The 16,183-nt window shown below is 38.9% G+C and overlaps 1 protein-coding gene across 5 annotated transcripts in view; it reads right to left on the bottom strand.

Moving 5' to 3' along the window:
- Positions 1 to 2,476: 2,476 nt before the first annotated feature.
- The window catches only part of Mapk8 (mitogen-activated protein kinase 8), a 70,182-nt gene continuing 56,475 nt past the window's right edge, over positions 2,477 to 16,183 (bottom strand). For 2 of the 5 annotated variants that reach the window (XM_028878359.2, XM_028878361.2), the window contains exons 7-12: positions 14,598 to 14,669; positions 12,715 to 12,897; positions 11,423 to 11,547; positions 10,834 to 10,897; positions 8,165 to 8,242; positions 2,477 to 6,842 (exon numbers count right to left, since the gene is read on the bottom strand). In XM_028878359.2, the coding sequence (XP_028734192.1) occupies positions 6,697 to 6,842; positions 8,165 to 8,242; positions 10,834 to 10,897; positions 11,423 to 11,547; positions 12,715 to 12,897; positions 14,598 to 14,669 (668 nt within the window). In that variant the 3' untranslated portion in view covers positions 2,477 to 6,696. Of the gene's footprint in view, positions 6,848 to 8,164; positions 8,243 to 10,833; positions 10,898 to 11,422; positions 11,548 to 12,714; positions 12,898 to 14,156; positions 14,229 to 14,597; positions 14,670 to 16,183 lie in introns of all 5 variants that reach the window. The other 3 variants (XM_028878362.2, XM_028878363.2, XM_028878364.2) reach the window with 3 other exon arrangements.

The raw sequence follows: 16,183 nt of genomic DNA, 5'->3' as shown, positions 1-16,183 counted from the left end.
CTTGACATAGGACCAAAGCATCCTAGCAAACCAATCAGGGATGAACCCCCTTCCCCAAAACAAGAAGCCTAAACAAGTATTTTCTCTGTGTAATTATCTAGGGTATTTCACTACAGTGATACAGAGATGACCAGGGAAGGTAGAAGAACGCACTTGGTGGTGGGTAGACCTGCTGGGGGCCAGATGGAGGGAGCAAGCAAGCATTCACTCCACTGACATGAACCAGTTTGCATTTAAACAAGGCCTGCACTTTGATCACTGCAGGGTGGGGCACCAGTGGATGCAGGTACACTAGTCAAGGACATCTAATCCTGGAAGGCTGGCAGAAAGCTGAAGGGGAGGAAAACAGGGGACAAGTGCCATCACATCCTTCTACATCCTGGTATGGGTGGTGCAGAGAAGCGAGGCTTTTAAAGGCAGGAATTATCATACTGGTGGCACACTGCTGACATGAAAACAGAAGGGGTGAGACAGACCTTATGGAGAGTCAGTAATGGTAGAATGTAGAAGCTGGCCTGAGAAGACACAGGAGACAGAATACAGGCAGGGGGAACGCACATGGCGTCTCTGGGGACCTAGGAAAGGGGGGAGGTACTTAGCTTAGCATCCTGTGAAGAGGAAATACTTGTACCTTCTCAGACAAAAGGCCTGCCCAGAGCAGGGCCTGACCTCATCGGGTTTAACCAACTGGCAGCTGGGAGCTGCTGCTCTAGGGCAGATCAATGTCTGTGATGGCATCTGACACACCTGTCTCCAGACAACTAGGAGTTCCATTTTGGAGTCAGAATTGAAAGGTCACAGCCCAGCCCTGCCAACCCTGAAGTTGTAAATCATAACCCTGGCCCCAGCGCAGGTCAGCTGCAACCATAAGCTGCCCTGCAGAGCTGAGGCTTCCCCGTCAGCATCCTATTCCCTTTTATTGGTTGGTTTCTGGTGTATGTTGGCCCAGTGTTAAAAGAGAAACAAGGGGCAGGATCCAAGCCATGTGGGGGCTTGGGATGCCTAGTCTACTGGCTCTGCTGCACTGTGAGGGCGAGTCCCAGGTGTTAGAATTTCTTCCTAGCACATTACACCAGAGGGAAGCAGCATTTGCTGCATATCAGATTCTTTTGGGGGTGTATTTACCTTAAGACTTGGCTGCTGTTCAAACAAGAGTGACCATAATTAGTTAAACTGCAAGGACCTCTACAGACTGAACCTCTAGCTGAAAGTGACAAAGGCCAACTATTCGCCAAGGGTACTCCACCTGTGTGGATGCTGAGTCTTCACAATTTCTGCCTCCCTATTTTATGAGAAAACAATGAACACCACGGAGGGAGTAAAGCCATATGCTATGACTAGAGACCAGGATCCAAATTTTGGATGCACTACACTCCCATTACTGCAAAAAATTCACTTTGTATGTAGTGTCTTGAGCCCCATGTTGAAGACTATGAACACTGCATTGTCAGAAGTCTGTCATGGGCTTACAGAGCACTTGCATGTTAAGTATCTACATCCAACACTGTTATCTGTGGCCAGGTTCTCCCCACCCAGGGAATTGTGGGGCAAGGAATCAGTAGCAGAGCATGGGATAGTATCAAAAATCAGATGAACATTCTGTTTCACTCAGTTATCTGTGCAGGAGTGAGAACAAAGCGAGCAAGCATGAGGGCAAAACATGCAGACGTGGTAGCTACCAGCTGTACCCCAAGCATGCCTACAGTGAGATGGGAGGCAGACTGGGGAATCGCCCTGGAGCTCACAAGCCAGCTAGCTTGGGGCATGCAGCACAGGCTCAGAGAAAAGAGATTCTGTTTTGCAACAGGTGGAAGGTAAGAACTGGCTCCTGAAAGTTGTCCTCTGACCACCCACCCACACACCCACGCCCCCCCCCATAAAGTGAGCAAGAATTATGCAATTATGTTGCATGACTTCCTGGGGAGACATGAACAGACACCCACTTATCCCAGATAGGGCACCTCAAGATCAAAGAATTAACTCCACCCAAGTCTTACAGAACCACAGGCAACTTAGAGGCAGCTACCCAACTGGAGAAGTCCTTGCCCCACCCCCACCCCCAGCAACCATCCTCCAAAGGGAACTGTCCACCTACAGCAGCTCACCCGTCAGCAGTGATGAGACCCTGTGCACACAACAGACACAACAGACTCCAAGCTCAAATCTCCTGCTTGCTTTGACAGACTCATGATACTGTTTTTTGCCAAGTGGCCACAATGGCTGCTGTTTTATGCAGTTACTAGATCAAGGGCATTGGAGCAAGTTCCTTTCTTAAAGTTCCTCTAGTGATTTCAAACACAAGAACAGCAAACCTAGATCAAGCCATACACCAGCAGTGATAACTGGGATGACAATGTGTGTACAATCCAAACCTAAGACACCTGCCCTACTAATAAGCTTACCTCAATCCACAGGAAACCCTAAAACCACCTGGAAAAACCACAAATTTGTTTCGCTTTCAATGAAAAACTCTTACTTTCATACCACTTTTCTTTTTTATTTAAAATATTATAACCAATTGACATACTAGATAACACTGTTTACATCCAGTGGTGCATGTAATGACTAGGGCATGAACAAGTAAACCACAATAATGATCTCAGCATTCCCTACAAAGTGCCCCATTCTGTTTTGTCTAGAGAGGGAGAGGAAAACAAACACAGGGAAGGGGAGGGACAAAGAAGGAATGACATGTACAGGGAGAGAAAAAATTCTAATAATCATCCTTAGGTCTTCAGGTTTAAAACCTTATTAACAGGATAAACTGTAATGAGAAAATAGATGTCATAGTCCGGGCAGACAGCTACTTCAGTTTAACTTCATTCGGCTATAAGATTAACAGCTTCTCAAAAATATACCAAATATTGGGCCTACAAAAGTAATTTATTTCTTCGTAAAATTTACTAAGATTTACTCCTTTTGTAAAATGTAAAGCGTGGACTGATATCTTGAGCAGGTTTCTTACAAAAGACAGTGATGATGTCAGTAAGTACATCTAGCACAATTCCCCAGACACAGTGGAAGACTACATGGGACTGTCTCGTACTGATGCAAGGTATGCACTTCACATACTGGTATTTTGTCAACAGTGACTATAACGTATGCAACACACATTTATAATCTACACTCAGTAAAGATCTAACATTAAGGGCAACAGCTTACTTGGGAAAGCATAGAAAATCAGTGTGAGGTAGTTCAATAAAAACCTAGTTTAATTTGAAGTCATTGTGAGAATAGGACATTGTGCAAACCTAATCCACAGGTACTATTTCTCAGAAGTTTTGTAACAAAGAGAATCTAAATGAGAAATGCCCAGAAGGTTACTCTTACTAGACTCCCCTTAAGAGCACTTTGACTAAGAGCAGTTACTTTGAAATTAATTAGGACACAAGTTTTCCTATCTTACCCCAACTACACATTTCTGCTTCAATGCCCTTTATCTCTTCCTCTGTCGTGCTATTAAGACAAATTTGTTTCCTGTGGTCCAGGAAACACCTAAGAGATCAGTAGAAACACGATGCACACTAAAATGAACAGGCATGGAGGCAATGCTGAAGAGGGCTATGGAGGAGATGGTGCTGGGTCTGCTACTCACTGGGAAGATTACTCAGGGCATGGGGCATCATGCATCCACTCTACAGCTAGTGTGTGACTAATGAGCAACACTCACAAACTACAACAGTACTTCTGAAAATATACTATGTTTTTTGTTTTTTTGTTTTTTTTTAAATCTCAAATGCTCTGCAGGCTAGTGCCTAGGCAACACTGATGGTTGTCTTCATGTGTGTGGCAGAAACTGGCCAATGGTGTAAACCAAGTTCTATTTGTAACTCTGGAAACAGCTTCACTTGCCTACTGCTCATTTTGTCAGTAGACCTCTCTGCCTCCATGTCTTGGGGTAACAGAGGGTTACAGGCTGACAGGCAAGCTGCTGCTTTGTACACAATCAAGCGTCTCTGTATTGGTAGGGACTACGAATTCTCTTACAAATGGGGTGTGAACGCATTGGGCTTTGCTCCTGGTGTGCACTCTTCTGAGTTGGCAATCAGCAGCATGGCATGACACAATAAAAACGGCTTAGCAGATAGCACAAGAGTTGAGATGCTCTATTTATAACAAGCAATCCCAACAACATGGTCATCTTACAGATGGTCAATATATCTTGGGGTAAGAGAACTGTAACCAGGAAGACATGTAGGAAGAAGCAGTGTCTCTTTCCTAACCTATGAAGTTGAATGCTAATTCTCAGTTAAACAACTTTTGGACAGTAAGACAACAAGCTTAAGCATATATAATTGAAAAGTCAAATTACAGGGTGGCTTAACAAGTACTGCTAGATGGAAATGTTATTTGTAAGTTCTTGAAAAAATACTTAAGATGCTTTAAGACTCTAAAAGTACCAATATGATTTATGTTAACAGGTTTAAGCAAAGAGGGGGAGTTGTGTAAACAATGGATCTTAAAAAGCTGGGGCACACACATTTAACAAACAGACCTTACTTTCAGGGTATAATTTTGTTAAGTATTTTAGTTTACATTAAGCATTGAAAGCTTGTTTTCTTTTAATTCAACTGAAACATGAGGGCTGGCAAGTGGGAGCTGGCAATTACAACAAATGTACAATCAGAACAACTGCTATTTCTCACTTAACCAAAATCTGCATCAAGAAAGACGGCTTCTCGGCAATCAAACATAAACTACAGAAAACTAATGAAGCATGTCAGCTGTTAAAGTGCAATAGTGACACATTTATCCTAGGGAAAACAAAACGAGTTAGCTGTAAAACTAATATAAAATAAGAACACTCATGCTCCAATTCCTGCTAAAATCCTGACTCCAATCTACTACACTTCTACAGCCCAAGAGGCATAACAGTCTCAAATTCATACTTGCCTAATAAAATTAATGCACCATGTTACATGTAGAGAAAAGGAATCACTAAAAGGTAGGAGGCTAGAAATCATGATTAACTAACTTGCTATAGTTCAAAGTCTTAAAAAAAGGTTAATGTATCTTAATCTTAAGTATTGCACATTAACAATGACCAAAAAATACCTTACTTGAAAGTAATTCTACACTAAATATATGGGGGGAAAAAAAAAAAGCTAAGCAAACTTTCAGAAATTTGCTGAGCTGTGCCTGTTCTTACTCCTGTTGGCTGTGAGCTCCAAGGGGGCTTCTCTCTACAACCATGCAGCTCACGAAGTATGCATTTCCCAGTTCATTACATGAAATCCCTCTTGTTCCAGACAATACCAAAGGTGCCTGGGCATTACAGACATCATTTCAGAAATAATGAGACCTTGATGACATTTTACTTAGGAAAAATTCAGTTACAGAGAAAGGATTCTGTAGATATAAAATGTAAACAGTTAACACACACTTGTCAGGAGCAGCACCATTCTTACACTACTCAATGTCCACACTGCGTATTATATTTGAAATCAGGTATAAAAAAAATCAATGACTCGGACTAAGGAACCACCACTATGCCTGCTCTGCTCACTGTGAAGAAACAGTCCTTAGAAAATGACATCCTACATATGGCTGTGTGCTACTATTTTCAGATGAACGGTATATTGCTCATTTAAACATCACCTACACAAATTTAAGTAGGCTTTGGAACCTCCTGACAGCTAGTAAAAATAGGATTATGCTACAGGTAGAATCAAAATGGCCAGAAACACCACGAACTGGTGTTCAACAGATTGACCCTCCAAGGAACAGGAACTGGGAAAGGTCCAGAGGCCAGAAGCTGTATAAAAGGGAAGTCCAGACTCTTGACCAATGCCAGGACCTCTAGCCTGAGATTAACTCAGTGTATACAGAAGCAGGCTCATAGCTATACAAGGGAAACATCTGTTGATTTGCATTGAAATGTATATTCATGAAGTATCCTCTTGACTGTATACGATCAAAGGCTTTGAGCATGCCATAAGGTTCAGAATACACCACATTTCTTGATTTGAGTTTCTGTTGGGTTGGGGTGGGGAGCTCCAAAAGGTAGGAGGATGTGCTCAGCATCTTTAAAGACATGCTCTGAGTTATTTCGCTATCTAGATGGCAGGGCATTTGCCAAAATTTAGGTAAGGTTGCCTACTAATTGTTGTAACTAAACTGGGATTGGCCAGTAGCAAACAGTGGAGGTTTCCTGACACGTTCATCATTTACAGTAGTTATTCCTGAATATAACTGGCTACAGGTTATTTTCCCTTACTCCTCTGGGGTTATTTCATTGATAAGCACATAACCCTTAAGGATAGCATCATGAACAAACATCTGAAATAAATTCTAATAAAAAACTTATAAACATCTTAAATAATTCATGATATATGCAAGTCACCACATAATAGTTGCTTTGATAAACAAAAATTTTACAAATTCAGTAAAAAAAAAATCAGCAGCATAAGATAAAGCAAATATGCAAAAAATTTAAACCATGATAAAATAATTAGGTTTACATTATACAGTTAATTACAGCAAAAATACAATACAGTTTTGTTGCTGTTTAAAAACACAACTTAGGTTTTAAATTACAACACTTGAAATTAAAAAAAATAAACTACTTTACTACAAAATGAATTCTACATTTTCTGAAAAATCACTCAAAAATATGACCACTGAATTGTTTTTAAAGCAGTTCTATCAATGACTAACCAATTCCCCATCCCTCCCACCCCCCCAAGGCCCAAGTAGTCATCTACAGCAGCCTAGAGGTCCAGCTGATGCTTCTAGACTGCTGTCTGTATCCGAGGCCAAAGTCGGATCTGTGGACATTGAAGACACATCATTGACAGATGGCGAAGACGATGGGTGCTGAGAGCCGTTGATCACTGCTGCACCTGTGCTATGAGAAACAACACAGCAAATCAGTTACTGTGCTGCCTACCTCCAGTGTCAACATACTTCTTCTCCAGGCTTAAGGGGTGCCGGGCCGTACTGAACCTAACACTAATGTTCTCTCTCTTAACACAGCTATGAGGGAAGAATTCTTAAAATGTCGAGAAACCTATACTCCTGTCCTTTCTACAGCATTGTTAAAGACAGAAGTTAGAAGTCCAAGTAACATGGAGAACTGACATACAGCAAGATCCATGAATGGGCTCAGGGTGTGTTCTGAAAGAATTGAGAGTACATATAAAACTGTCTACATTTTGTTGGAGAGAAGATCTCAAAGAACCAAGGGACTGAAAAAAAGGTTTGAGAACTAGTATAGTATAGAAAGTATTAGTTTTGATATTCTCAAAAAAAAAAAAAAAAAAAAAAAAAAAAAAAAAAAACAAAAACCAAAAAAAAAAAAAAAAAAAAAAAAAAAAGACCCCACAATGTCAAAATGATACTTCTGGTACATCTTGCAGAGCAGCAGCCAACATAAAAGAATAACATTTTGATTAGGAGGCACCTTAATCAACTGTCCCAGGCTATGAGATTGTGTGACTTTCCAGGGTAACTGAAACAGCACAGCTAGGTAAACTCCAGTCTTTGATTCTAGTCAACACCAGGCAAAGACATACACAGACTTACTAAACAGAGACAGGAGCAAATGTTCTTCTCGAAGAGTAGTATCTAGCAAGCATTTGCTGCATTAAAAAACCACCTTTCTCCCCAAATGAGCAGGAGTACCTTCCCCACAGACAGAAATCCTTTCACGGGGTAGGCCTCATCCTGGGGTAGGAGTATGTTAAAGCAACTCAACAATAGCAGCTTTCAAGTCACAAGTTTACTAAAGAAGGGTCATTTAGAAGTACATAAAAGTTCTTAAGAACACATTTAAAAAGAAAAAACAGTGAATAGAGTTCAGAGTCCCAAATTGGTCCCAATTCTGCAGAATGATGACCAGAACACTCAGATATAAGGAGTCCACCAAAAGCTTGTTTCCAAATGTGACAAAAGTATTAAAAAGAACACCAGTACTTGATAGTACACACAACACATCAAAGCAGAGTGAACTTGAAGAGAATTCTTTCAAGACAAGGCAGCAGTGCCGAAGAAACAGGGTTAAATCAGTGCGACAGAGAGGAGCACAGACATATTGAGACAACAGTGTGTCCGTGTTCTCAAACTGAGTCAGCATGGGAAGACCTGCAGGTCCCAGGCCACGGAAGACTGTAACACAAGACGTAAACTGCAACCACAACCACAACAGGTTTATATTGTAACCAACCTAAAGGAGATGGCTGTCCTCTTATGACTCCATTCTTGGTTCGCTCCTCCAAGTCCATCACCTCCTTGTATATCAGTTCTGAAAAAGAAGAGGAAAAGTATATTTTTCGAAATCAGAGTGAACCTTAGGAGATATGTACATTTTAAGTTAAAACTTATGTATCCGTTAAGTACATCAAGCTGGGTCCTTCCAATGACAGCAGATCAAGTGAGTGTCAAGTTCTGATCCACAGATGCTAACAATTCCCTGACCTTCAACCACAGACTACACTGAAAGAAAGCAGAACTCTCCACTCTAACTGTTTGAGTTGGTTATCGGGCAGCTGCTGCCAGAAGCCAGCACCTGCTTTAGGGTATCACCCATCCAGCACTCTGCCTTACAGAGGGTTGTCTAATTTTGTCTAACTGAGGGCTGGGGTCTTTGCTTATCTTCCTTCTACTTCTTGAGTCCTGGCCTTATGCAACAAGGTTGTAGTTACACAGATTTATAACCAAAGCAGGGTTTACAATTAGAACGGGACAGAAAGACATTTCTATTGAAGGAAAAGCAGCAACAGCTTCAGCTCCTTCCAAGTAGCCTATAAAAGACATTGGCACCAACACCCCTTCCTAGGACTCTTGTATCCCTGAGTGGGGGCAGCAGCAGAACACTACAAAGACAGCGTTGACTGAGGAAAGGCACAGGGTGCAGTATGTACCCACACTCTACTCTTCTACATGATTCTGACTTGTCCATTGCCATCATTTTATCACCTTTGGGTCATGCACTCTTTGAAAAATTACGTAAAAGTAATTCCTTGAAAAATGTACAAACCAAAAGTGTAAAGAATTACAAAGAATTTGTTTTAATTCCTGAAGTTCAAATCTTTTATAAAGAATCCCTTGCTGGAGGCCAGGCATGGTGACACATTCTAGTACTTGGGAGACTGAGGCAGGGAGATCACAAGTCTGATGTCAGTCTGGGCTACAGACATATTTTTATTTGAACATTCTCACAGCCATCAAAAGCATCATCAAGAAGTTGAATACTCAATCAATTAACAGCCTAACCAATAAACGGGAAAATTCTTTTTCAACTGAAGAGGAAATTCTCAAAAGAAATACAAATGGACAAAGTAAAAAATAAATAAATAACATTCCAAGCTATCAGGTACATACAAAAACAGTACCAAGATTCTATCCAACATCAATCAGAATGGCTACCATCCATCAAGAAAACCAATGGCAACAAATGCTGGCAAAAATGTGGTTAAAAAGGAACTTTCACGTATATATCAGTGGAAATAGAAATGAGAATAGTCACTACAGAAATTATTACAGGTTCCTCAAAACTTTTAAAAAACAGAATTCCATTAAAGGAATCTAAGGCAGAATATAACAGATACCTGCATACCCACTGTTACTGAGATACTATCCACAGCAGTAATCTATGCTATTAGCCTAGATGCCCATCAACAGAAGACTCAATAAAGAAAACGAAGTGAGACAAGGTGTGGTGGTACATGGCTTTAATCCCAGCACTCCAGAGGTAGGCAGTTCTTGATGAGTTCGAGGTCAGTCTGGACTACAGAGTGAGTTTCAGGCCAACCAGAACTACATAGTGAGATCCTGTCTCAACAAACAAACAAACAAACAAACAAACAACAAAAAAACAAGATGTGATGTATATCTATGCAAGGTAATTTTAGTCAGCCATAAAGTAGAATGAAATGATGCCATTTGCAGGAAAACAGACAGAACCAGAGAGTATCATGTTAAGTAAACTTGACTCAGAAAGATAAATATTGCAATTTCTTCCTATGGAACCTGGATTTGACAATATAAATATATATGACATAAAAGGGCCAATTAAGGTGAGAAAAGGAACAAGTGAGATGGTAAGGGAGAGCATGAGGGGTAAAAGGAGGTTAATATGAACAATAGAACGATACACTTATCTGAAAATATTATATTGAAACCTGTTACTTTGTACACTAAAATAGTAAAAGAAAAAGCATATCTATATATAATCACATTCATAAAATAGAAAAAAAACTAGATCTGATGTTCAAAGATGATAAATTAAGCCATTCTACTGGTTAGAGTGGGAGTGGACTGATACCCCTGTATCATGTTGATAGAAGCAGAAACTAGTTTCTTTGATAAAACAAAACAAAACAAAACAGGAAGTACCTAAAACAACACCTGGTCCAGCACATCTCCTTTTTGGACTGTGCTGTCCTCTGCTATATTCAAATGTGTGCACATAAACACATGGTAACAGCAGCAGACAGTGTGAATGAAGGTCCACCTTCAGTGTGTCTCACAAACGGAGAGACCAACTTCCCTATGGCTTACCACTTACTAGCTATAAAACCGTGCAGGTAGCTGTGTGGACCAAGAGAGTATGGGGACATCAATAAGCAAGTGTGTAAAGAACACAACCACTGGCGGTTTTAGAGCTAGGACACCCCAAACGTGGTTGTAGAAACAAAGGAGAAAACACTAATGTGCCTATGACTGAGGTGAAGAATTTCAGAAATTAAAGGAAGGAAATTGTCTTTCTACTTTAGTAAAACACACACACACAAATAAGTTATGAAAACCAAGAGCAACATTCATTTCCTTAACATGAGAAGTCCCTCAAAGCAGCAGAAGGTGCTTCAGGTCTTGGAGTCTGCTGAGCATTACCTTTCCACTCTTCTATTGTGTGCTCCCTCTCATCTAACTGCTTGTCAGGGATCTTTGGTGGCGGCTGAAAGACACAAGGCAGTAACAATGGGTCACTTTACTGGAAGTACATATACTATTAATTACTTGAAATATCAGCCAGACGTAAGACTTGTAAAAGTGAATCATGAGACAAAGACCAATCAATCATCAGTAACTGTAACTTTCCAGATGGTAGTTCTGTAAGATTCCTTTGTAAGAATTAAGATGTATTTTTCTTTCCTTCCAAGTTTTGAAACTGTCACATCTTACCTGTATTACAGAATTCTGTTCTTCTTTGGATAAAATATTAGTTTTAACTAAGGCTGCTCCCACAGACGTTCTAGCTCCTCTCTAATTAACTATCAATTCAATAGAATAAGAAACAGTGGGACGCTACCTGACTGTGTGATGGCTTAAATACGTGCCTAACCTAAGGTTTTCTTCATGCAAAACTAGGAAAACATTAACATCATCTATACTTTTACTTAAAATGACAAGTTCTCTTTCAAACTTAATTTTAACTATAGCTCTAAGAATACAATATGTTCTTCAAACATTAAGAACTTACAGCTTCTGCTTCCGAAGGGTCATACCAGACGTTGATGTATGGGTGCTGGAGAGCTTCATCTACTGAGATCCTTTTGGATGCATCTATTACTAGCATTTTGGATAACAAATCCCTTGCCTGACTGGCTGCAAAAATAATGATATTAATATATACATGTTCATGATATTCTCCAATTATTAACTTTAGAAAGTTGAGATTATCCTTTATTTAAAAAGAAATTATAGCCAGGCGGTGGTGGTGCACACTTTTAATCCCAGCACACAGGAGGCAGAGGCAGGCAGATCTCTGTGAGTTCAAGACCAGCCTGGGCCACAGAGTGAGTTCCAGGAAAGGTGCCAAAGCTACAGAGAGAAACCCTGTCTCGAAAACAAAACAAAACAAACAAACAAACACCCAAAAACCACAAACCAAAACAAAAAAATCTTTGCCAGGCATAGTGGTGTATATGCTTAACTACTGAACTAAGGACACAGAGGCAGAAGGATCACACAGTAAATAGCTATCTCAAACTGAACCAAGCCAAACCAAGACAAAACAAATTCTATGTTTTAAAAAAGGAAGTTTTCATTATTGATTTTTGTGAGCACTAAAAGATTACATTTTTTAGTTATGTTCACAGAGGGAAGGGCTATGTAGGTGCATGCACACATGAATGCAGGTGCCCAGGTAGGCCAGAAGAATGCATCAAGTCCCTGGAGCTGGAGTTACAGGTGGTTGCTGTGAGCTGCCTCACATGAGTGCTAGGAACTAAACTCAGGTTCTCTGCAAGAGCAGCAAGCAATCTCTCTAGTCCCTGTTTTGTTTTTTGTTTTTTTTGGTTGTTGTTTGTTTGTTTAAAAAAGACCAGGTCATGCTATGTTCCTAGGCTAGCCTGGAACTCACAAAGCACAAGATGGTCTCAGACTCCTGGCAATCAATCCTTCAGCCACAGCTTCCCAAGTGTTGGGATTACAGTTGTGGACCTCCATCCACACCTAAAGAATAGTTTTTACTATAAAACCAGGACACATACATGGTTTATAAAAATACAAAAAAAATTTTTCTTTCTTTTTTGAAGCAGGGTCTCCATTTTGTTGCCCTAGCTGGCCTTGAATTCAGAAATGCTCCTGCCTCTGCTTCCCAATCCAAGGATTGAAGGCAAATGCCACTATACCTAGCTAAAAAGCAAAAATAACAAAACCTTCCTATGTTCCACATAATTTTGAGTTAAATCCCTTAAGAATATGACTAAGTACTCTTACCACACATGCATATCCAAAACACAATTTGGTGCGCACACTCACACAACTTACCTTTAAGCTTGTTATGCTCTGAGTCAGCTGGGAAAAGCACATCTGGGAATAGCTTCTCAAAGCTGTAGCCAGCATATTTAGGTCTGTTTTCAACATAAGTCCTTACTGTTGGTTGTAGTTTCTTCATGAATTCAGGACATGGTGTTCCGAGCTGTTCAATAACTTTATTCCACTGATCAATATCTATTATCAAGTAGCTAAGAAAAATACTCCATGTATCAAATGTTCAACATTTTAATCTTATCCACATTAAATACAAGAAAATGGAAAGTGTTTAAAACTTAAAGAATGTGGCCATTATATATTTTATACCTCAAAGCCATCTTGCAAAAGGCAATGATTGCAAGTGGATAAAAATGAGCAATAAATAAGCTCTGTTAATCTTATTTATTGTGTGTGTGCATGCACATGTGTTGGTGTATATCAACATTAATTTCACCATAAAAGAGGCATAAATGAGTCAATTCAAAATAAAAATAACTCAAAAATTATCATTACTATATTCATAAAACTCAAAATGCAAACTGTACAAAACTTTAATATTTAAAATTTGCCTTTCCCCCAGCTCTTCAAAAATGTAAATGCATTTCCTAGAGAGTAAGAAATATTTCTAGTCTGTCCTGCTTTTTTGAATTCTTTACACTAACAGAAAACACCCGATAGTGATAAAAATGATGACTTGGATAGAAGTAGCATTTTCTTTTGCCATTCTCAGGTCTGCCTATGTTAATTACGTTTGTGAAGCACTGAAATACATGAAACATTATCTCAGTATGCTGTAGACCAGAATTTCCTGGTCTTGTTCCCTCTAAGGCTCTATACTCCAAATACTGATGTCCCAAACACTCTTACTGTAACATGGTGAATATTCATTCTCATTCCATCCACCTAAAACACTTCTGTGTTACTCACTGATAGACACTTCACTGTTAACATAAATATTAAAAGTTGATGAGCTAAAAGCATGAATCCCAACCTAATTACCAACACAGGAAACTTCCTGCTGACATTCTCAGCATGTTATGTTAATGTAATGAGACAATAAGACACAACACACAGAACAGTGACAGAAAGACACGAGGGAACCAAACAAAAAGACAGACAGGAGCAACAGATAATCCCAAAATTCATGTTGCCGTCAAAAGAGTTATAGACTTACTCAAGTATTAGAAATTTTTAGTGGAAGCCTTAATTTTTTTGTTAATCAACTCAAAGCCATCAAGGAACTGTGAATAATCACACTTGAGCACTTTTTAAAATTAACACATGAAACAATGAAGAAAAGGGAAGTCTATGTCAAGTAAGAGGTGGTATTCTGGAAGAGTAATTTAACAATACTTTGTATTAGGGAGAGACAAAATACATTCCACCTGAGCAGGCTGACACGGTACCATACATTTTGACCTTTAGAAACTACATTTTTAGGCCAAAGATAAGGATACGATCTGTACCTGGGAACAAAACACCACCTTTGATCATTTCTCCCATGATGCACCCAACTGACCAAATGTCAACTGAAAACAAAATGCAATGACATTAACATAAAGATTTTGGTTAAAATAAAAAGAAAAATATATAAACATTAAAATAAAACACGTACACCATATACACTTAAAATTATAAAAAGCAATACGAAATAAAAATGAATGACAGTGAATGTGCTCTGACTACCAGCAGAGACTGTATGTCCTGCTGCCGGGTGCAGCCTACAAACACTTTAGTTTCTTAGCTCCACAATTTTTTGAACTATAGCAGCCACAGACTTTACATCTATTAAAAGAAAAAACACTGTATGTACAAATGTAGAATATATTCCTTTTCATTAGCAAACAGAAGGAGTCCATCACCTAGTTAATGAATCTGCTGCAGCAGCACAAGGATACAGTCCCTTCCTGGAAAGAGGATTTTGTGGCAAACCATTTCTCCCATAATGCACCCCACAGACCATAAATCCACTATATGTTTGCAGCACAAAAGAAGGAAAAGCAAAGCAAAAGGTCATTAAAATCAAAGAAGCATAATATGACTGCATTATCTAAAAACTGCAGAACATCACAAAAAGAAAAGGTGGTTTGAAGTTCAAATAATGGAATAATTTAAAACACAAAATACTTTTAAAAAAGCTTTCAATCACAAAAGAAAATATGAAGTGTGGCATTTTAATTACATATCTAATTTTAAAGTGAGAGCCATGCACAGAAATTGCATAAATTAAAAAAATACATTTTATAACTGAGAAATTACTTGTAAAACATAAAGTAGAACCAAACAAACTTTATAAAGTTAAGAATGTATATGAGGTCATAAAAGTATAAAAATATGATGCACTATTTTGAGGTTAACTGTGCATTTTACTCTCTCTTTAAGTTAAATTTAAAAAGCACAAGCAGAAATAATTTAGAATATTAAAAACAGAATGTCTCTTAACTTAATAAAATGCTAATCTAAAGTTTTTATCAGAAAATTTCAAACTGGATTTCATAGGCTTATTGAACTGAAAAAGCTTTGTTTGTATCTTCTGAATTAAAAGTCAGTTGTTTTCATTGTGACTTCATTTTACATTAATAACTACCTCTACCCAAAAAGGAACAAATGAAGAGAAAGAACAGCTTATCTGTTAAGAAATCTTGGTAAACACAAGTGTTTTTCCAGTTTCCTATTTTAGACTATCAAAGCAACTACAGATCTATGATCTACAAAGAGTCTCCAGCAGATCACTGTGTAGAAAACTTGCTACAAGGGGTCGAATTTGCTATTAGGCACTTTAAAATAGATTAGACTACCCTAAACTCTCCAAAATAATTTGATGTTCTCTGCAAAAAACAAAACATGAAATCAATCTCTCTCTCTCTCTCTCTCTCTCTCTCTCTCTCTCTCTCTCTCTCTCTCTCTCTCTCTGTGTGTGTGTGTGTGTGTGTGTGTTTGTGTGTGACTGAAAAGAGGGTACCTGTATGCCATCCCCCACTGGCTAATGTAGTTATAAGGAAACAGATTTGACCGGGTTGCTGGGGGAATAAGCACCAAAAGCAATGAAACGATCTATGTGACTCTCGTCTAAGGGAGGGTAAAATGCCAATTCTTTTTGTTAAAGTTAATTTTTAAAATTATTTATTTTCATTTTATGTGCATATTTATCTGTGTGAGGGTATCAAATCCCCTGGAAATGGAGTTACAGACAGTTATGAACTGCCATGGGAGAGCTGGGAACTGAGCCCAGGTACTCCAGAAGAGCAGTTAGTATTCTTAATCACTGAGCCATCTCTCCAGCCCCCAATATGTCAATTCTTGACAACAGGTTCTCTAATTTCTGGTAAGGAGCTATGTCAAGACCATATTTAAGGACACTAACACATGGTGCAATTTATGTGATAACCAAAAGTTTCACAGAAAAGCAATTACCAATCTGCATTCTGGTCACTTGAAATATCAACTCTCAAAACAAAATTTTTAAATCTTATGTTAAGACTAA

This window comes from Peromyscus leucopus, chromosome 9 (genome assembly GCF_004664715.2).
Source record: "Peromyscus leucopus breed LL Stock chromosome 9, UCI_PerLeu_2.1, whole genome shotgun sequence".
In the NCBI taxonomy this organism is placed as follows: Eukaryota; Metazoa; Chordata; class Mammalia; order Rodentia; family Cricetidae; genus Peromyscus; species Peromyscus leucopus.
Note: the sequence above shows the minus strand (reverse complement) of the source record. Positions and strands in the feature narration are given on the sequence as shown.